At 35.0% G+C, this 23,730-nt stretch overlaps 1 protein-coding gene across 4 annotated transcripts in view; it reads right to left on the bottom strand.

Moving 5' to 3' along the window:
* LOC135846962 (uncharacterized) overlaps positions 1 to 23,730 on the bottom strand; it is an 83,534-nt gene that overhangs the window by 42,762 nt on the left and 17,042 nt on the right. For all 4 annotated transcript variants that reach the window (XR_010559053.1, XM_065366339.1, XM_065366338.1 and 1 more), the window contains exons 2-5: positions 17,703 to 17,878; positions 7,217 to 7,378; positions 6,791 to 6,931; positions 4,011 to 4,145 (exon numbers count right to left, since the gene is read on the bottom strand). Coding sequence is in view for 3 of the 4 variants with exons in the window: in XM_065366339.1 (XP_065222411.1) it covers positions 4,011 to 4,145; positions 6,791 to 6,931; positions 7,217 to 7,378; positions 17,703 to 17,835 (571 nt within the window). In the remaining variant the exon portion in view is untranslated. The remainder of the gene's footprint in view (positions 1 to 4,010; positions 4,146 to 6,790; positions 6,932 to 7,216; positions 7,379 to 17,702; positions 17,879 to 23,730) is intronic.

Genomic DNA, 23,730 nt, shown 5'->3' with positions numbered 1-23,730 from the left:
AAGGAGGGAGGGAGGACGGAACTGACATGACGGAAGACTGGGCTGACGTCATTTATCATCTCACTTTTTGCTGGGGGAGGGGAGGTGGTGGACATTGTAATGTTTTGTATGTTTCAAATTATTCAAGTTCAGAGGGTTATCAGCTATTTCTAACTATTAATACACAAAACTTGGAGCCATTTGGTACCTTTTGCGCCGATTGTACGGCCGTTTTTGGTTTTTGCGAATTAATTTTGACGTTTAGAAACCTCCTTACCTGAGCGAATGCCTTCGAATCTTTTTGAAAATTTACATTTTTCCAAAAAAATTGTAATTAAAAAATGTTTGGATTTTGGAAATATGAGAATGTTTTGGTTTTCCATCACGAAAATAGATCCGCAGTACCTCCATCATTTTGAAACCTTGGAAACAATAAACATCAATGAAATAAACCTTGGACTAGGTTGTGTGACGTCATACAAAGACATTTTTTTCGTTTTTGAAAAGATGAGTGAGTACGAGTAGTGATAGTGAATTGATGAAAAATTGAAAATTGAAAAGGTTAAAGAGACTTTGTTGAATGAGACTTCTATTAATATGAAATTAAATTAAATTTTTCAAATCATCGTCAATTTGTCATACCTACAGTCCTACATCAATATTCAATTCAATACATCAATTTAAGAAATCATGAAAATATGCACATTTTTCAACAGAAAACAACTATGCATATAATTAGGTATGTATAAAGAGGCAGTGCTTTGTCCAGAAGCATCATTTTGCAGATTTCAAATTTTCAATAAAACTAAGTATGATTTTTTACGTGGCCTTTGACTTGAGCTCACTGTCTGTACGACTTTTTTGAACTTCTTTTTGAGAATAAATAGTAAGTATATACTTAGTGAGGAAATAAATTGACCGATTTTTTTTTTGTTCGCAGTTCAAACCCCTGGATCAGCTTACAAAAAATAAAGAATTCATAATTTTTTTCGTGCATTTTTGTCATTTAGGCAATTGATTCAAATTTTTTTTTAATAAAACACCAACGAATTCATGAGAGAAACCCCTGATAAAAAAAATATTAATCGTTTCAAATGAAACCATTGGTTTTTTTTTACTAGGGAATGCGAATGATAATATTCATCAATTTATCTCAAATACTCTTTGATAGAAATGATGGTGATTTAAAAAAACATCAACTTCTCTATAACTGGACAGCTAGAAAGAATTGACAAATTACAATGACAACTGACCCATTTAGGCTTAGGTTAAGGGTTCTGCTTCAGATTTTTTTTGGATAAAAATAAAATTTTGAAGATTAAATTGTCTTATTATGGTATAAAAAAATTATGGGGTCTAGGTCCTCTAAGGATGGATTTTGACTTTTGAGTAAAAAGAATCAAACTTCTGCGATTCTCCACTTGGAATTTTTTTTCCCATTCTCCTGCATATAGCCAAGTTCAAGAGTATTTTGTTTGAATTATTGAAATTAACTTTTGACAAAATATAAATAAATAATGCAGAATTGATTGACACGAAATTCATTATTTTCACAATGACGTCATGTACGTCATTTTGTGTAGAATTTGTTGCGGAATCCTCCGCAACTGGTCGACTTGTATTTCAGAGTTTCAAAAACTTAATCGTACCTAATTCATAGATATGGATATTAAACTGGATCGGACACTTACATTTAAAATGTACAGGAAAAAGTGAAGCAAAAAAATCAACCAATCCTGAATCGCGTAGACCACGTGTTTCTCCGGGGGTGAAGGCGCTGATTGGTCAGTTGCCTGGAGGTGAAAACTCTGATTGGTCGAATTTCTCCGGTGGTGAAGAATTTTTGCTTCACGAGTTTCCGATCCTGTTTATATTTATATTTATATTTATGACCTAATTAAATGTTTCTTGAAATGAGACAATTTCCCGGAAAATATATATACATTTTTTTTATACATATTTATCAAAAACGCGAAAAAATTCAACTTTTTATGAATTAGGAGAGGGGGGAGATTTTACCATGAAAATCTTGATGATGAGGCAGTAAATGCATGAAATTTTGGTAAAAAATAATTCTTTCTTTGCTCACATTATTTCGGAGCAAAATGTGAAAAATGTCAAAAACCTCCATTTTTTTGCTTTTACCACCTCTAAAAAAAGAACGGAGCAATAGATTCTCATTATTGATATTTTTAGACGGAAACATTTCACTAAGAGCATTTTCAGCGAAATTTTTCCCTCAAAAAAACATCACTCGGAGAAATTTTTTGATCGAAGCCAATTTCACGGTCAGTGAGGATTTGAAAATAACAAAAGTGGAATTCTGAGGGTGAAATTTTTCTGCGTAGTTATTGGTTTTAGGTCAAAAAGAAACTTTTTGTACTTATTCTCTCTTTTCATTTTTCTACTTGGAAAAAAATTGTGAGGCCAACCCTCCCCTCCCCTCTCCCACTCTAAATCACTATTTTTAGCCTGAGTGCGTTTCAAAAATTCTAAAAAAATTATTGAAATGGTACAAGAAATTAATTCAACTGACAAAAAGCAATAAAATACTTAATGCATGCACCACAAGAAATTTTCAATTTATGAGAGGCAATTTAAGGAAATGAATTATCGACTCAAAAATCGATTTTTTATCATTCTGGTTATTTTCATCCAAAACCAGTTTGAAACGATTTTTAAAAATTAGCTTCTATTTTTCTCAAATAGGTATACTTACATTCACATTCAATTGTTAATCTCATTTCTTGGTTCCAAAACTTTCAACTGTTTTCTCTCAAAATGACAATGACAAAATAGTACTTTTCAAAAAACAAAACAACAAAGAAAAACAAACTTGGATTGGTTTTTTTTTGTTTTTATAACCCCATTAAAATGTGGCACGAAGCATTTTTTCCCTCTGTATGTATGGGTGTGAAAGATAGAAATTTTGTTTCAATTTGTTTATTCATGAATTGTGTAATGATGAAGCGTTCAAACCAAAAGCAGCACAACACATATGTAGAAGCACCACAAACGCAAAAACACAGGAACATTGTTTCCAGAAATCGAATTTCTGGCACAGGTAAAAGGAATATAGATGGATAGATGGGCACTGGTTGGGATACGTAGGTAAATTTTGATTCATTACGAGTGCTTTTATTATTATCAATACGAGGCCATGTTGGAATTTCAATTTTACAGTCCACACGTGGTTGCTAGTGGCCGTTTGCGCGCCAATATGTACATCTTTGCAAGGTTTGCGGCTGCGAAAGCGGTATATTTGCATATTGAACGCGTACCCTATCCTATCAGCCCAATCTACCTCTATCTGTACCCATCTACTACCTAGTACCATACCTACCCTTATAAATTGCTGAAGGTAACCCGAGATGCAGCACAGATGCCGTAAAACACTTTACAGTTATATGGAGAGTATGGCTGCCGCCGTCGTCCTCGCACCTTGCACCTTGCGTCACATGTATTAGTAATAATATTACCAACATTGGTGACGAGAGTAGATTTTCCTCGTACAAATAGTATTTTCTCATATTTGCAGCGTACAAAGTAAAACTCGCCCTTGTAATATCGTACTTTTCCATACCTTTACACGAATAATTTAAAATTTCGAATTATGGCTACAATTTGCCAACACGCACGCACGTTTTAAAAGCAATCTCGCTTTTTGAGGTAGGTAGGTATGCTGAAAGGAGAGGGGGTGGCGGAAAGCGAAAAAGTTTTTAAAAATTCTGTTTACATAGTAGGTGTTCCGCCTGTTTGTGAACTTGGAGTTGATAAATATGTAAGGTGTAGAACGTGTTGTGGTGGTATATAAGGATGTTCGCAGAATAAATATTTTACGATGAGATGGTAGGTAGGTACATAGATAAGGTGAAGGGGTGTTTTCTTGATAATAATTGTACACGATAGGACGCGATTTGGGGTACTCGAAATCGTCTGTAATCGAGTAGGTTGACTACGTATTTTTTGTATAGATATTAATTACAGATAATGCTACGAGTAGATATTAGGTAAATAATTTGTAAATTTACCTTTGCCGCATTTATCGATATGATCGGTGGCCATCATGTCAGGAGGACATTGGCAATTGCGTTTATATGGGTCGCAAACGGCGAATTTGAAAGCACATTCATCATCAAGCGCACAAGAATCGCCGAATTGTTTACCTGCGTGAGAAAACAAGGTTATCAAAAATGTAGATCAAGTAATGAAACAATTTGGTGTTTTGATTGCATTTCGGACTGTTTCCTTTAATCTTCTTAGGCCTACAGCAAATGGGACCATGCACAGACCCCTCACAAATAATATAATCTGGCACATGACAATTGGAGTTATTTGACCCCACCCCCCTTTCGCCTTCCTAAAAAAAGTTGGCTTTGCTGAAAAAAAAAAAAAAATGGCGGCCATTCTGATTGACAGGCGATTTTCCTTTTCAACATAGGACTCGAACGATATTTCTAGAACTGGATAAAGTAGATCGAAACAGCATGAAAAAAATTACCACCCGCCAATAATTTCAAGTCCTAAGTGCATTTTTCGATTTTGGGTGAACTTTTTAAAATCAAATTTAGGCCAAAAATTATACAAAAAAATCAAAATTTTACCACATTGACCTAGAACGCAAAAATTTGATGTAAATCCTATTTTCGAAACGCCAAATTGATAGAAAAGGATTTCTACCCGTTTTGAGCAGTTCTGGAGCCTCCAGCAGATTTTTGAAAATTTAATTTCCACAAAGTTTCATCAAATGACATTGGAAATCCAAAATTCACGCTGCACTCCAACTTGAACACGCTATTATGTCGATTTCTGACAGGTTTAAGTTATTTTGGAGCCTCCAGCGACTTTTTGAAAATTCTTGAAGCCTCCAGTAGATTTTTGGAATTGGAACTTTCGACAAAATCTCATCAAATGCAGATCGAACGCCGTAATGTATTCCTATAAAGTAGACTGCAGGTAGATTTCTAGTCATTTTGGAGCCTCCAGCAATTTTTTGGAAATTACTGGAGCCTCCAGCAGATTTTTCAAAGCTCTAAATTTCCATCAAATATTACCAACCGGAGTTGGAAATACGAAATTTAATCTGAACTCTAATTTCCACACGCTATTAAGTTGACTGCAGATGGATTCAAGTCGTTTTGGAGCCTCCAGCAGGATTTTGAAAATTGAAATTTCCACAAAATTTCATCAAAAAGAGTTGGAAAGTCGAAATTAACTCTGCAAACTAATTTCACTACGCCATGAAGTCGACTGCAGGTAGATTTCCAGTCGTTTAGGAGCCTCCAGCGGCTTTTTGGAAATTACTGGAGCCTCCAGCAGAGTTTTCAAAGTTCCAAATTTCCATTAAATTTTACCAACCAGAGTTTGAAATCCAAAATTCACTCTGCAACTTTAATTTACATGCCATCAAGTCAACTGCAGGTGGGTTCAAGTCATTTTGGAGCCTCCAGCGATGTAAGTTGATTGCATACATTTTTAAAAATTTGAAAAATCACCTCTCCACATTGGTTTGAGGTAAAAAGATGAAATCCAGTTTACACCACATTTTTGACAATTCCGAAATGGATTTCCAGCAGTTTCAATCCTGTTTAGAGCCTCCAGCGGTTACTTAGAAAATTCTGTTTTTCAAAAAATGCCATAAAATCTGTTTAAATTAACTTTAGCGCAATTGTGCAAAGTGAATTTCGGTTTTTTAATTACAAAAAAAATTACTGGAGGCTCCAGTAATCTCCAAAAAACCGCTGGAAGCTCCAAAACGACTTGAAATCCACCTGCTGTTGACTTTATAGCGTATTGAAATTAATTTACAGAATTTATTTCGCCTTTCGAATTGCATTGATGAAATTTTGTAAAGTTTCAAAAATTTACTGGAGGCTCCAAGAATATTCGAAAAGTCCAGGGAGTCACCAAAATGACTTAAACCCACCTGAAGTCGACTTGATAGCTAGGTTAAGTTGAAATTCAGCATAAATTTCGGATTTCCAACGTCATTTGGTGAAATTTTGTGGAAATTTCAAGTTTCAAAAATCTGCTGGAGGCTCCAGAACTGCTCAAAATGGTTTGAAGACGTTTCCAATCAATTTGGCAGGTCTAAAATAGGGTATATCCTAAATTTCAGATTTCTAGGTCAATTTGGAAAAATTTTGATTTTTTGCCTCATTTTTGGCCTTTATTTTATGATTTTTCAGAAATTCACCAAAAACTGAAAAATGTGTTTTAGCACTTGAAGTTTTGGCAGGTGATAAATTTTTGCATACTTTTGTGATCTAGTTTTATCCAGTTCAAAAAATGTCGTGCGAGTCCTACGTTGGAAAGCAAAATCTGGGATTTTGGCTGACCTGTCGATCTAAAATGGCCGCAATTTTGTTAGTAAAGCCAACTTAGTTTGCTTTAAAATGTTCTTTAGGATATCCCTCGTTGAGAAAAAAATTGGTCTCAGAAGATGGGTGGGGGGGGGATTCAATTATTCCTATTGTCATATGTCAGTTCAAAAAAGAAAATTTTAAAAAAGAGACAAGATGAATTAATTTTCAAAACATTGCCGCTTATACTCAATTTAGACATGGGGTGACCAGTGACCTACACATTATAAAACCTAATTCACAATCAATTGTTTGGAATCGCAGACCGAGTAATATGTGTGGTTGAAATAATCGCGTGTCTGTATAACTCTAAATGTGGAAAGCGATGAACTATACAATCAAAACACCCTGCATAAATGCTCGATTTTCTCTTTCATTGAAACATTAATTATTTATATGCGATTTACGATGTGTGTATGTATACCTATTCGTAAGGGTCAAGTACTCACCTATACACTTAGTTGTGCCATCTGGTAATTTTTGCTCTTTGCCATTGCCGCGACAAACGCACTGCTGATCACGGCACATCGAATTCCAAACTTTATGCTCGCATTGTTCGTCAAACATACAGGGTAGTCCAAGACCAACAGCTGAAACAGATTTGGAAAATTCTTTCGTCAGGATTCAAACGATCAGAAATATTTTTAATTGATAATATTGGCGAAAAATTAAGTGCAGATTGTTCTAAATTTTTTTAAAAAATAGATGAAAGAGGGGGGGGGGGTAATTTTGCTACGGTGAAAAAATAATTGTTTCTCAAACTCAAAGCACTATTTCGTTGAAAGAAAATTTTTCTGGTAAGGAGTCGAAGGTGAATTGCTTAAAAATTACTTCAGAAGTTTTTTGTCTTTTTTCCCTTCTAAATCCAACATTACCTCGTCCACATTTGGAGATCTGGTCATTGGCTGGATACTGCTCGTCACATCGGCACGTGTGGGTTTTTTCATCACAGAAACCATGCCTAAATGTGCAGTCTCCATCTGTAGCGCAGAAAATTCCAATTCTGGAGTCAACCCCTCGTTTCAACCGTTCCAATTCTGCAAAACATAAAATAAAACACGATGGTAGTTTATTTGTAATTTACAGAAAATCAGTAAAAATGAAGAATTGGAAACTTTAAAAAATTCCAGATCTCATTTATATGTCATAAATTACTGGAACCTTTTAAACTGATACACTCTGATTTGAACAAAACTAAGTCAAATCAAAGAAGGATATCCTAAAACCGTATTACCTATCTAAAATTTTAAGTGCCAAAGTTAATTTTAGACTTTTGAAAATGAAAATTCGAGAAAGCTTCAAGGGTGAAACAATTTTCTTCAGCAAAGTGAACAAAATAATGTGAATAATTTCTTCAATTCAACTCTCACACATCGAAAAAACTATAATATTTTTGGACCATTCTAGAGCCTCCAGCGATTTTTCAATTTTCTCCAGAAATAAAAAATTTTTTCAGTGTTTTCAATTTAAAATGAAAATTTTCTTCCGACTTTTTCCTTTAAATCTGGAGAAGAATGAAAATGCGTTAGTTTGCGCATTTTCGACCCTTTGAGGAAAAAAATTGTATTTTTTTGTTATCTTTAGAATTTGTAGAAAGACTGAAAAAATGTTACCATAATTTTTTGATGTGTTAATCAGCATAAAAAGTTGTACTTGGAACAATAATCCCTGCCTTTTGCTATAAAATTGTCAAAAGTCTCACTTTTTACAAAAAATCTCACTCGTTGTCAAAATTCCTAAATAGGTCTAGTTTTATGCTAAAAATTGTCGCTTTTTTTCCAAAAAAAAAATGCCAAAAAGTCTCGCTTTTTGATCAAAAAGTCGAATGTCTTCTATTTTTGACAAAGATTACCAAAAAAAAAAATGATGTTATGTGTTTACTTATATGTTTAGTTTGCTGATAATTGCAAAAAATTCTACCTTTTCCCGTCAAAATTCTCGCATGAAAAGAAAATCAACACAAGAGCCCTGGATGACCCAACCAATCAATGGCTGTACCAAAGACGGATGAACATCATAAGTGAAGAGATACCAAAAAGCCAGAACATAGAAGAAGAATGGAAAAATATCAAATCCATTGTGACAAAAGTGGCAGAAGAAAGCTTAGGAATGGTACTATGCAGAATTGGGGCAAAGCGAATAAAGAATTGAGATAACATAGAAAATTCATGAGCTCAAAAAATGAAGTTGATGGTGAAGTCCCAAGGTGCGATAATATGCAAAAATACTGGCAAAACGATCAGCAGAACATGCGGATGCGGAAGAAAAGATGTCAGAAACTCTAAATGGATTTAGAAAAGGAAGATCCTGCACTGACACAAGTTTTACAGTAAAACTACTGATGGAAAAAAAGATCAAATACAACCTAGAAACACACATGTGCTTTATAGACCTGGAAAAAGCATATGATAGGGTCAATAGAAAAAAACTGAAGTCCTAAAGGATGAAGAGATAACATAAAATGCGAAAGGTAATAAGCATATGTGATGCGATCTGGGAAAGGGTACCCAAAGTCGGAAAAGTAAATTTCGTGCTACAGCAAAAAACAGTTGAGATATTGAGAAATGTCAATTTTCAGGTTACGCTGAAAACTTGTTCTAGACACTGTTGGCTATCATCTAGCATAAAAATTACCTCTGAAAGAAATATTTTTCCCTATTAAATACCCGAAGGAAGTTAAAAAAGAAAAGGTACCCAAAGTCGTCGTGTTGTTTCCCCCCGCTTGCGCTTCCACTACCATTCCGCTTGCTACTACCCAATCGATGTTCTTCTGTTCTTTCCTGTTATAGTTATGTCAAATTCACAATAAAATTAGTTGTATACCATTAGAAAACACTTGTTACATATCTTCCTTGGTGGCTAGATGCCTGGAGAGCGCACCATCACGCCGGAGGTCGTGGGTTCAAGTGCTTCACAGGGCAAAAAAAAATTTATAATTTTTTTCACTTACCTATTTCTTTTTAAAGTCGTGAGTTTCTGTAAAATTTTCATTTTTTACGCATTTTAATGTTTTTTTTTTCGAATTTTCTGTACAAAAAATGTGTTTCTCTCAACATGATTCAACAAATAGTCAACAAATGTTGACACAATTTTTAAAATTTGATTGTCTATAATTTTGAAGTATCATATCAAAATTTCAGCCAATTTAGTGCAGTAGAAGTCAAGAAAATAATTTTTTTTCGAAATTTTGAAGGAAAAACTGTGAACTTTGATTTTCTCAAAATTTTCTTTTTTTAAGCAGAAACTTCAACTGTTCATTGCTCAGCCGCAAAAAGGGCTAGACTTAATATCTTTTTTTTTTAAAAAAAAGCTGACATTTTAAGCTTTCAAATGACACAATAAAAACGAAAAAAAAATTTACGACTTTGGGTACCCTATCCCAGATCAAATCACATATATATAGGCATCGCGGTAGGCTTATGAGCCAATTTTTCAAAATTTCAAAATTTTTAAAATCATTTTCAATTTCTGTTCTAATCAACTAATCGAAATTCTAATTGCACAGTCATTGAAATATATAATTTATCTGTATCAAGAAACAGAATAAAAAATTTTTGGAGAAAATTTTTTCAAAAAAATTTAAAAATTTTTTGAACTATATTGAATTTTGTGAAAATTGCTTGGTTGTCAAAAAGTCTGAACCACATCAAAATTTTTGGTATCAACAGTATTCCCATAGAGCAATAAAATGCAGAAAAATCATTAGTCAAATTTATCATCGTGCATACCCAATTTCAACAGGGCTTTGGGTATGCCAACCAGTACTTCCTATTCTATAGGCCTCATGTTAGTACTACATCTAGCGAACATCTCTGAGAAACATTTGGTGCGCGCAGCTAACTTTGACAAAACTAGTTTGAAACAGGTGGCTCACTTGTTATGTAACTTTAGCCTTTACGAAGTGAGCCAGGCTGGTAAACCTACTGGTTCACTTCTTATGCAAGATTAACCCATACATGGGTTCATAAGTGTGCTGTCGTGAACATATATAGATATATACCCACGTAGCACTGATGAGATCGTCAGTGGCCTCGACAAAAGTATCGACATGACTTTACATGATTGTTGATTGAAAAAAGTCGGAACATTATCCACAGAGGGGTTAATCTAACAATGTTCAAGGTAATTGATTAAAATTTGACACTATTTTCAAAAACTTTGATGAAAATGCTGATGGTTGTCATTGCTGTCTACATTTGTATCTACAGTCATGAGCAAGTTTTCAATATATTGTAGACATCTTTGTAGACCCATGATCAATATCAAAATTCAGATTGTGTTGTCGATCCAAAGTTGATGTTGACTATAAGATCGACAAAAGCACCTACAAAATTTTGATCTTGCATAGTTACTTTTGTCGATCTAATAATTGTCATCAACTTTGGCATCGGCAAGACGACCTGAATTTTGATAATCGATTATAGGGTCTACAAAAGTATCTACAAAATGTCTTCATCGAGTAGATACTCCTGTAGATCTTGTAATCGGCATCAACCATCTGGTTAATATTGATGAGGAAGTTGATGTTGATTACATGATCTATAAAATATTTTTAGAAATTTCAAAGTGTTGCCAACTCATTTGTTGATGTCTGAGTCAACAATACAATAAGAAAAATTTTCCAAGTCCAGAATAAGATGGACTAAATATTCTTTTAAGGCCTCTCCACTCAACAGTGGCAATGGTCTAGTGGGTAGAGAACGAGACAGAAGTGAGTGGCAACCTAGGTTTGATCCCTACCCAGGGCAAATTTTTTTCTTTCAAAAAATTTGTTTAGGGTGAAATATTTTTGATACGTAACAATTTTACTTGAATCAAAAAATGAGTTTTGGGCACATTTCGCACATTTTCAATCAAAATTTGCTTCTTTTAGTCTCAAAAAAATGACACCAATGTCGAGACCTCGTCAAGACAAAAAATGAGGGGAGACGACAGTCAATTTTGATATCAACTTCTCACTCATCATTTATCAACATTGGTGTCGATAAATGTCATGTCAACAAGTGACGGATTAGAGATCTCACCTTTTCTATCGACTTTGGCATCGCTTGTGCTACGCGGGTAGGAACACTAGAATAAGAGTACAAATTGGAAATAAACTCTCAAAACAAGCGGAAATAAACAGAGGAGTTCGCCAGGGATGCCCACTATCTTGTGTTTTATTCAACATGTACATGGATCACATGGTAAAAGAATGGCAGAAAACGAAGCCAAAAGGAATCAAAACAAACAGAAAGCTGTATAAATATCAGCAGTACCTACTATTCACACAAAACCTCTTGCTTATTTTTTTCCAAATTGTCTAAAAATCTTACTTTTTGCCAAATATTCTAGTTTTTTAACAATTTTCAAAAGTCATGCTTTTTAGCCCAAAATTTCCTAAAATTACAAAGAAGTGTCGTTTATTTACAAACGCAAAAAAGTCTCACTTTTTGAAAAAAAAACATTGTGAAAAAAATGCAGCCAATTAAAGCTCCCCGATTTTACATGGAATTACCCTTTTTTTGATTCAATCTTTTTTCCCTTTTTCTGGGATTTTTAGGCAAAAGACAATTTGAAATTTCAGAAGAAAATTTAAAAAATTACTGGAGACTCCTGAATGGCTCTAAACCTGTAGTTGTTGATGTGTAGATGTTGAGTTGACGAAGTAATGATTCACATTGGTTCACTTCGTTCAAAAAAAATAATAATTATATTCTATGAAAAAGTTTGAAAATTGCTCCTGAAACATGTTTTTTGAGTTTTTAAGAATTCGTCAAAAACCAAAAATGAACTGTTTCAGAACATGCCCTTTTGATTGAGCTTTATTTCGTTCAATTCGGAGAATGTGATTTCAAAAAGTTCCTTCGTTAGCATAGGAATTCTACTGTAGGACACTTGGAATGAATAACATTAAGTGAATCAATAACCAAAATACCATAAAGGGAAATTGAATAGAGGCGCTGCTATTCTTATTTGTTTTAAAAATCGAGTAAATAAGACATTTATTAAGGATTCGATGATGCATTTCAAGCCTTTCGACGACGACGACGACGATAAATGCTTTGTTTTCTCAACAATGAATTTTCAAACGAGAAAGCTCTTAGCTTACAAGTACTCGACACAAGTATGGAATTTGATTGTCGTTGATGGGTAAACTTTTCGAAAATCTCGTTCAATTGGAAAACAGTCAACTTGGCATACCGCATCGTATCGTTCGTAGGTGGGCGGGTATGGTAGGTACAAGGTAGATACGTTTTTACGAATAGAAAGGGTTATTCGAACCGTATACTCGTGCTTAGGATGGAGGTGAAATGCGATGATGCGTATTTCACGACAACCACCATAGAGTGGGAAATATTTTCTCAAGTTTCCATAGTCTCGTACCTATATATATGAATAGGGGATGCAGTTTTGCATTCGAGAAGATGCGCAGACGAAGAGAGGGGATTCGTTATGCGACAAAATATACAAAACGTTGTGGCAGTTTACGATTATTTTTAGTATTTGCGGTATACAACGACTGTTGATAGAGTACTCTCGAGTTTCGATTTAATCAAGAAACACGTCGCGATGGCAGACCACCACGACTCTTGACATAAATTTCGTCGCTAGCGGCGGTTTTTCGCGACTGTATTTGTTTAGGTGGTTTTTTTCGCCGCAGCGAAAAGAGAAAATAATATAAAGAAAAAGCGAAGGCGGAGCGGGCTACGAAGTACGAAGTGTATTTGACGCGAGGCAGGAAATTAAATGTTTTAAAGCAAATGACAACGGTGACTTTGAAAATTACCGAGTACCTGCGAGCAACCAACCGAACAACTTGGTCGAATTAATGAGTACGTACGCCCGGACGAGCAACGAGTGGTGAATAGAAAAACTTGGAGAAAGAGAGATGTAATGTAAATATACCAACGACCGAGTCTACTCGTATAACGACCACGAAAAATTCAAAAAACCATCGTCGTGTAGAAAAGCTAAGAAAAACATTCGTATACCTATTAAATGTATAGGTATGAAAAAAACTCGTCCTCGGTGAGCTTTCGCGAGTATTTGCGTATTTACCGTGCCGAATAATTCGCTTTAAAAACACACGAACCTCGGAATAGTTGACCAGTAGCCTTAACCACGTAGGTACATAAGTTGATTTTTTTTTTGCGAGTTCGAGGCTCGTCGCCTCGTATAACGTGTCATCTTGAAACCGTATCAAGACTACGTAATTATTTACCCAACGACCGAGAAAACGAACTCGGTGGTTGGATAAATAAAATAAATACCATTAAATAGCATCTGTGTGAGAGTAAATGAGTAGTGCATATAATTTCTGCCATAGAACCAAATCCATAGTCAACAATATTACCTTGGTCGGTCGAACATATGCCAATAGGAATAATTGCACCCCTGCCCCCCGCCGATCCTCTAGGACAACTTTTTTCTTAGAGGGTACATCCTAAAGAACATTTTAAAACAAACTTGCCCAAAAGAAGTTGGTTTTACTAACAAGGTGGCCAATTGGCCATTTTGCTACACAAGTAAACAGAAATCGCAGATTTTGCTTTTCAACATAGGACTCGACGAATTTTTTTTAACTGGACAGCTAGATCGAAAGAGCAAGCAAAAGTTCATCACCAGCCAAAATTTCAGGTGCTAAAGTGCATTTTTTTGATGAATTTTTAAAAATCAAATTTGGGCCAAAAATGAGACAAAAAATCAAAATTTTACTAAATTGACCTAGAACGCTGAAATGTGAGATGGACTCTATTTTCAACTTACCAAATTGATTGGAAACGGTTTCAAACCGTTTTGAGCGGTTCTGGAGCCTCCAGCAGATTATTGAAACTTGAAATTTCCACATCATTTCAACATTTCATTAAAATGACGTTGGAAATCCGAAATTCACGCTGCACTCCAACTTCAATACTCTATTAAGTCGATTGCCGGCGAGTTTAACCCACTTTGAAGTCTCCAGCGACTTTTTGAAAATTACTGGAGCCTCCAGTAGATCCTTCAATGCTCGAAATTTCCGTAAAATTCTACCAAACAGAGTTGGAAATCCAAAATTTACACTGCACTCCAATTTCAACTCGCTATCAAGTCGACTGTAGGTGGGTTACAGTCATTTTGGAGCCTTCAGCGATTTTTTGAACATTCTTGGAGCCTCCAGTAGAAATTGAACTTTCGACAACATTTTATGAAATAGAGATCGAAAGCCGAAATTTATTCCGATCAGGTCCACTGCAAGTAGATTTGTAATTGTTTTGTAGCCTCCAGCAACTTTTTGGAAATTACTGGAGCCTCCAGCAGATTTTTCAAAGCTCAAAATTTCCATAAAATTTTACCAGACCAGAATTGGAAATCCAAAACTCACTATGTACATACTATAATTTCAACACGCTATTAAGTCGACTGCAGGTGGGTGAAAGTCGTTTTGGAGCCTCCAGCAGGATTTTGAAAATTGAAATTTCCACCAAATTTCATCAAATGGAGTTAGAAAGCCGAAATTTACTCTGTAAAGTAATTTCATACGCTGTGAAGTCGACTGTAGGTAGATTTTCGGTCGTTTTGGAGCCTACATGCCACTTTTTTGAAATTACTGGAGCCTCCAGCAGATTTTCCAAAGCTCGAAATTTTCATAAAATATCATCAAATTATGTTGGAAATCCGAAATTCATTCCGCAAACTAATTTCAATACGCTATGAAGTCCATTCCAAATACATAGATTTCTACTCGTTTTGGAGCCTCCAGCGACTTTTTGGAAATTACCGGAGCCTCCAGCAGATTTTTGAAACTTGCAATTTCTACAAAATTTCATCAAACGACGTTGGAAATCCGTACTTAATTTATGCTGCACTCCAACCTCAATACTCTTGGAGACTTCGGTGACTTTTTGAAAATTCTTGGAGCCTCCAGCAGATTTTTGAAACTTGCAATTTCCACAAAATTTCATCAAATGACGTTGGAAATCCGAAATTCATTCCGCAAACTAATTTCAATACAGTATGAAGTCGACTGCAGGTAGATTTCTAGTGGTTTTGGAGCCTCCAGCGACTTTTTGGAAATTACTGGAGCCTCCAGTAAATTTTTTCAACTTGAAATTAAAATTTATCCAACCAGACTTGGAAAGCCGAAATTCACTTTGCACAATATAGGTACGAGTTAAAGTTAATTCGAACAGATTTTATGCCATTTTTGAATAACAGAAGTTTCCAAAAAGTCACTGAAGGCTCCAAAATGTCTAGAACCCAACTGCAGTCGACTTAATAGCATGTTGAAATTGGAGTTCAGAGTAAATTTTGGATTTCCAACGCTGGTTGGTATAATTTCAATTGAAATTTCGTGCTTTGAAAAATCTGCTGGAGGCTCCAGTAATTTCCAAAAAGTCGCTAGAGGCTCCGAAACGACTAGAAATTTACCTACAGTCGACTTCCTAATGTATTGAAATTATTTTGTAGAGTGAATTTCGGTTTTCCAACTCCTTTTGATGAAATTTCACGATAATTTCAAGTTTCAAAAATCTGCTGGAGGTTCTAAGAATTATCGAAAAGTTGCTGGAGGCTCCAAAATAACTTGAAACCACCTGCAGTGGACTCGATAGCGTGTTGAAATTGGAGTTCAGTGTGAATTTTAAATTTCCCACTCTGGTTAGTAAAATTATTCGGAAATTTCGAGCTTTGAAAAATCTGCTGGAGGCTCCAAAACGACTTGCACCCACCTGCAGTCGACTTGATAGCGTGTCGAAATTAGAGTATGTACATAGTGAGTTTTGGATTTCCAACTCTGGTCTGGTAAAATTTTATGGAGATTTCGAGTTTTGAAAAATCTGCTGGAGGCTCCAGTAATTTCCAAAAAGTTGCCGGAGGCTACAAAACAATTACAAATCTACCTGGAATGGATCTGATCGAAATACATTTCGGCTTTCGATCTGCTTTTTATAAAATTTTGTCGAAAGTTCAATTTCCAAAAATCTACTGGAGGCTCCAAGAATTTTCAAAAAGTCGCTGAAGGCTCCAAAATAACTGGAACCTACCTACAGTCGACTGGATAGCGAGTTGAACTTGAAGTGCAGAGTAAATTTTGGATTTCCAATTCTGTTTGGTAGAATTTTATCGAAATTTCGAGCATTGAAGAATCTACTGGAGGCTCCAGTAATTTTCAAAAATTCGCTGGAGGCTCCAAAGTGAGTTAAACTCGCCGGCAATCGACTTGATAAAGTATTGAAGTTGAAGTGTAGCGTGAATTTCGGATTTCCAACGTCATTTTGATGAAATGATGTGGAAATTTCAATAAGTTTCAATAATCCGCTGGAGGCTCCAGAACCGCTCAAAACGGTTTGAAACCGTTTCCAATCAATTTGGCAAGTCGGAAATAGAGTCCATCTCAAATTTTAGCTTTCTAGGTCCATTTGGTAAGATTTTGATTTTTTTGTCTCATTTTTGGCCCAAATTGGATTTTCAAAAATTCATAAAAAATCAAAAAATACATTTTAGCGCTTTAAATTTTGGCTGGTGATAAACTTTGGCGTGTTCTTTCAGTCTAACTTCGTCCAGTCCAAAAAATTTCGTATGAGTCCGATGTTGGAAAGTAAAATCTGCGATTTCAGCTGACCTGACAATCAAAATGGCCTCCATTTTGTTAGTATGGCTAATTTTTTTGGGCAAGTTTGCTATAAAATGTTTCTTAAGATGTTCCCTTCAAGAAAAAATTTGTCCCAGGTGATCGATGGGGAAGGGGGGTACAATTATTGCTAATTGTCATTCTTCTGAACGGGCACTCTCTGATTTGAATGAAACCAAGGTAGATCGAAAGGACATGTCCTAAAATTTCCGTAACCAAAATTATTTATAGGCTGAAGGTCATTTTTTTTTGCATTTTTTGAAACTCAAAAAAACTGTTTTAAGGGCGATTTTTAAACTCTTTCTCTACTAATATTCCACCAATATTCCAACCCCCCCCTACTTCCCAATAAATCGAACCCAACACGCGAATTTCTTCCAATATCCTAACCTCATTCGAACCTATACAACTCTATGATAAACATCACATCGATAACACGCCTCATCGTGTAAAACATCAACGTCACAAAACTTTTAAAAGTCTTCTCACCCTACTCCTCTATGCCTCTTCGACTGCTTGGACCATTATACACTACAAACAGGGGCGTCGTATCTACAAGGAAAAAAATTGTTTTTTAATGGAACGCAAATTCTCCGCCATTCGCCAGTGCTGCGAGCTGCGAAAACACAACACTACTTTCAAGCACATCGCAGTGAGAGAGCCTTGTACTCGTATACTCTTGAAAAATATTACTTTAAATTAAATTCTTAAAGTAAACATCTGTTAGGTATGAAATTGTCTCGATCGAATTTCGTACACTATGTACTTACCAGTAGAACCATTTGTGCTGACTTTGAATGCTACACGAGCGGAAGAGAGTTCGACGTTTAGTAGCAAAAAGGTCGACTCGGCGATAATAATGATTTTTACTAATTCGAGTTTCAGTCGGAAATGAGACACCATACCAGATTCGGTGGGTAAATATCACATCACTCCTGGCGCAGCGCTGTCGATCAACAAAAAAAAAACACAGAAAAAAATCATTAGGTAATTGCGTAGAAAGTTTTTTTAAAAATAGTTTTAAATTATTTATTGAATGTTGTTTGGTAAGTTTATTGTATGTATGTATTATTTTGGTGGAAATTTTCGTGATAGCTGTAATTTTGTTCATCTTCATTTTTCTCGTAGCAGATTTAATTTCTCCTAAGAATTAATTTTTTGTAATGAAAATTCATATTTTCTTACAAGTTACAACTCAAGGCAGGGTGCCCGATGTCCATTCTCTGAGAAACCAGGAAAAGTCAGGGAATTCTGCTGTTCGGGAAAAGTCATAGAAATATCACGGAATGTAACATTTTCATTTCAAAATCAGGGAATTTTGTAAAATTAACGACCTTTGACTTGTAAAACATCACAATTAGACAAAATTGTCAAAAACGCCTGAGAGCATTAAAAAGTAACTTTTTTTTGTTGAAATTGGGGAGAAAATGCTATTTTATGGTCACAATTATCAGAAATTGATAGTTGTAATTTTTAGTAAAATTGTACAGAAATTTCTATACTTTTTTCCCCAAAAACATTTTAAAAAAACCTTGACTGTCTAAAAATTCCTCTTTTTGATTCAAAATTTCCAAACAAAAGTCTTGTTTCAATTTACTAGAAAAACTCTCATGTTGCCAAAATTACCAACAGAAATTCAAAAAAAATTTACAGAATACAGAATATTTATATTTTTCAGCTTCAATTACTTAAGTATACATAAACAATTTTTAAATAAACAAAGTAAATGCACCTCTATACCAACAAAGGTGAGCGAGGAAATTTCCCCTAAATTGTCAAAAAAAGTCTGGTGTTTTGCCAGTGGTGCCAAAAAATTTGATTTTCTTAAAAATTGCCAGAAGAGCTAATTTTTTGCAAAATTGTCAAAAAAAAGTCCTACTTTTTGCCAACATCATCAAAAATACCTTTTTTTGTCAAAATTGTTTTAAAAACTTCATTTTTAGGTAAAAAAAAAGTCAAAAATTCAAACTTTTCCCCTAAGCGTAAAAAATTAGTTTTTTTGCTAAAATTGTCAAGAGAGCGTGAGGTAGCATCATGCCAATACATGTTATCATGATCATGATCATGATCGTGACTGTATAATTCCATTGACTTTTTAGATATGGACTGCTAGCGGCCCATAAGCTTAACATATGGCTGTTGTCTTGAACATAGTAAGTCGAGGGTTGGGATCTGCGCATGCGCCAGCTCTGTAGTGACGTTATACCACCCAGGTACGGTTACACGGAGGTATGGGAGGTATAACATTGTCACCTGGTACGACGTCATTTTTCAGATTCCGGCATGCGCAGAAGCCAAACCTAGACTAACTGATGATGAACTATGTTCAAGACCATTGGCTTATGTACTGCTAGCAGTCCATATCTAAAAAGTCAATGTATAATTCTCCTCCTTAGTCCATGTGTTAACTCCCATTTAAGCCAAACCCAAAAGTGACTGTAACAGTTCGAGGCTTTGTGCACCAAACTGGAAAATAATATCTCTGGTCACTGCATGAGTAGCTGCGGTGAAGAAATACATAGCTGAATTTGATCTGTAATGCTCCTGTATGTCCTCACACTATAGGTGACCAAAAGATGGTAATCTCGGGTACCTGTTCAATACTTGAGCAGTTAAGCCCTTTGTGCTTGTCATGTTGTTATATGTGATTCTACTTATTTTACATCAAGCCTTTAAATTGTTGTGATATATATATGTTACTATTCAAAGAGGTTACTCGCAAACATGGAATTCCTTCTCATCATTGTTGTGGTATGTGCGTAGTATTTTCTTATTATCATAAAGTACAGTTAGTTACTCGTATACTTCATCTTACTAATCTGTGTGTTGTTTTAAGGTGTATATTTGTAAATTTACCGCAAATATACGAGTGTACCTAGATAGTATAGTGGTTCCAAGTTCTTATTTCGTTGCAAGCGCTTACAATTAAATAGACACTCTAACTATTGTATCAGTTGTTAATATTGTCGAGCTTATACTTGGTATTTCGAATAGGTGAGGTGAGGCTACATTTAATGTAGAGATGAATTAGGGAGAATCCCATAAGCTATCCAGGAAAACTATAAGGGATGATACGTCTATTCTTTGTGAATATATTCTGACCTTAACCACCCCTCAGACTAATCATCATCATCATAATCATTACCAATAGCGTTCTCTCCTCATCCCTCCTCTTACAAGAGCTCTACTTTTTTACCATTAGGTATGTAATTGTCAGAAACTCGATTATGTATTTCTTGGTTTCTTTTTTTGTGTGGTCAAAATTTATGGTTTTTTGCCAAAAGATCCAAAAATTAATAATTTTTGCCTTAGCTGTATAAATATGATTGTACTACTCTTTTTGTTCCAAACTGGTGAAAAACTGTCTTGTTCTTTTGCCAAAATCGTTCAAAAAGGTCTTTGCAGGCAAAGTTGTAAAAAAAGTACAATTTTTTGTTTTTGTCAAAGTTGTCAAAAAGTTTGTTTCCCTCTCAAAATTGTCGAAAATATCAAGAAGTACTATTTCTGCCAAAATTATCAAAAACTCCCATTTTTTTACTCAAATTGCCAAAAAAGCTCTACTATCTACTTTGCTGAAGTTGCCAAAAAGTTTGTTTTTTCCTAAAATTGTCAATTAGTTTCATTTTTACCAAAGTTGTTGGAAATTCCTATTTTTTTTTATTTTTATTTTTTTTGCTAAATTATCAAAAAATTTGTATGCTTACCAAATTTTTTAAGAAGTCTTGTATTTGCCAAAATTGCCAACAAAAGTAATTTTTATCAAAAAAATTGTCAAAAAATGCCTGTTTTTGTCAACTTTGTCTCAAATTTCAATTTCAGCTTCACCAATTATTTTTGAATTTTTATTTTCGCCACGAGAAATAAGGCCCCATTGCAAATTTTCAGAAATTCTACCTCGAAAAAAATATAATTCAACGCTTGAAATGTTGTCTTTGTGTTGTAATTTTAAATCCACTCTCAATTTTTCTCCATTCACCAAAATAATTTTGGTCAAAATTCGAAATAAGTGTACCAATATACTTAGGAGAACTTTCATTGCAACTGGGCTAATTCACACGTAAAAAAGGCCCAATAAAATGCGAGATGTCGTATCATGCTTCCAGCCATCCAGTCCAGTTAATTTGTAAATTGCCTTCTCGACCATCGTAAATTACCTACGTACTTTCTGAAACCAGCGTCAGAAGCTCCACGGTCGTGTCGTTTATTCGATGTGTCACGTTGCGGGAAAATGTTTGGGTCAATTCGCCTTCTCTCTCTCCCATGCTTAGCTTACACCTTCACCCACTATTTCCGTGTCTATCTGATGGACGACGACGACGTATGGTTGTTTGACCTTTGAACTGTGGTTGTTGGTGGTTTAGCTTTCGTCGTCGTGCGCTATTTAGCCACACGACAAATTACGAAGCTAGGTACTTCGCACGTAGAGGTAATTAGATGAAAGGGGATGAGGATGAAGGGGATGAAGAAAAAAATTAATTGAGTAGGGAATTCTCGCGACGATAGCTCATTATGATGATTCAATTTTAACAGCGTTTTAAACGAATCGAAAAATGCAATTTATCATACGCTCGTATTGTTTGCACGATTATTCATCTTGTGCGAAGAATGATCGATACTTCAACAAAAGAGAGGTGGAAGATCATCAGAGGATCACAATCATACATTGATTTTTCTGAGAACTCGAAAATTTGCCAAATTCCACCTACCCCTCTCACCTGTTTGTAAAATCATACCCATTACAACTGCAGAATGAGTCACCCCAGCCTAGAATGAATCAGGCAGGTAAGCTACCCCCAAGCATAATGCAAGTTTGACAAATTATGTAGCAGAGAATTGCAAACGTTCTGGTTTTTTTTTGTCGCAAATTGTACTATATTTTTCTGGTATTTTGTGTACTGTGTGTTTTCTTTTTCGTGAACATTTATTATACGGTATTCGTATCGCGTGTCTCACGATTTCTTTTTCATTAATAGTGTACGTATGTATGTATTTTTTTTTCAACTCGGGGAGCGCATTTTAGCGTGGCGACGACGACTACGACGACGACGACGATGATGACGATGACGACGAAAAAGGAGGAATATAGCGAGAAACACGTTATGATTTCTTTGTACCAAGACATAAGGTAAAATGGGGCGAGACAAAGGGGTAAGAATACGATTCGCGTGCGAGACGCATAAGGCATGCAACGGTTTCCGAAAAAATTGCGGTTTTAGGTTGCGACGAGGGAGAAAAAAGTTTCAATAAAATACCGAAGCTAACAACAACACCACCGCTACGTTCTCGTCGAAAATAATCACGATGAGGGGTGCAGGAGGGGGGTAAGAGCGTGGAACGAACGCATCATTAGCAAATGCGGAACTTCTTAAGTATCGGAAGCATATATCGAGGATACAGCGATAAAAGCCAAGATGCTGTTTGACGAAGAATCGAACTCATTAGTTGCCTATACTCTACACTACAGGGTGTATGCCTGTATGGGTCTACTCTACAATATTCGAGATTGCCAACGGCGGCGTTGTGTGTAACATAAGGAAAATTTACAATGAAAAAGGTCACGAGAGAGAACCTAATTGCGTGTGTGTTCGAAAAAGTGTGAAATTTAGTGCGTTTGGGGTGTTTTGAAGCGTTCGTATGGTAAGGTGGTTATCCTCATCTGGGATATTCAAAAGTGATACTTGACTTGAAAAATTGACAGTTTTTTTTTCTTTGCGAAATTGTTCTTAATCAAATTCAAGATGCTGAATATTTCGATTTGTGATTGTATCTACATAGTCATAGGTATCTGGAGCTCGGTGGATTCCTTCGAACTATGAAAAAAATTGACAGATGGAATTTGAGAACTCTTATAGGATTATTCAAGGAGCCCTAATGTTGGAAGAACTTCCTTCGACAGTTAAAATCGCCACATTTTATTCAACGATAATTGACACGTTTTCGGAAATTAATGGTGATTTTTCCCCTAAAATTTTCACTTAAAAAATGGAATTTTTGAGTGAAAATAACCTTATTTTGTTGGACTGAAATCGTCACTTTTTCACCAGAAAATAAAGAAATTTTATTTAAATGAATTAGACAAAAAATTTTTTAATTGTTTATTAAAAACATTGTTTAAAGATTATAATTTTAAATATATTCTGCTCAATGATTAAAAATTAAATAGCTGCATTGTTGAAAATCTCTACACAAAATTATTTTTTTGACACTTAGAAAACAAAAAAATACATATATAATTTTTATAATGAGATAAAAAAAATTGTAGAGAGGAAGAGGCTTTATCGAAGTGCTTTGCAAAACGTTTCTGGAGCCTTTCATAAGGAGTTTTAAAATTTCCAGTTTCCAGGATATCTCATAAAAAGGGATCAGGTGACCTTTTTGAGCACCAATTTTCAAAATCAATACCTGCAGATAAGATTCATCATCTGTGATTAAATTAAGTATATCTGTGTGAATTATCTTTTATTAATAACCATTGATTACAATAATGGTATCTGAATCGAATACATCCGATGATTATCATAGCTTAATTCATTAACACGAGTCGTATAATATTGGCATGAGCCCTTATTTATAATACAAAATGATTTAGATTATTCTATATTTTTAGTCCGCTTTAACATGTATTTTCCTGTTAAATCAAATAATAATAAATCATATTGACCCGATTGAAAGCATTGATTGACTTATGGTTTGATGTGACATTTATGCATAGTGATTTTGAGTAACTTCCCAGCTCTCCGACTAAAATAATCTATCTGGCATTAGGTAATTGTTCCCTACCTAGGGAATAATTATTAT

The sequence above is a fragment of the Planococcus citri genome, chromosome 5 (genome assembly GCF_950023065.1).
Source record: "Planococcus citri chromosome 5, ihPlaCitr1.1, whole genome shotgun sequence".
Taxonomy (NCBI): domain Eukaryota; kingdom Metazoa; phylum Arthropoda; class Insecta; order Hemiptera; family Pseudococcidae; genus Planococcus; species Planococcus citri.
Note: the sequence above shows the minus strand (reverse complement) of the source record. Positions and strands in the feature narration are given on the sequence as shown.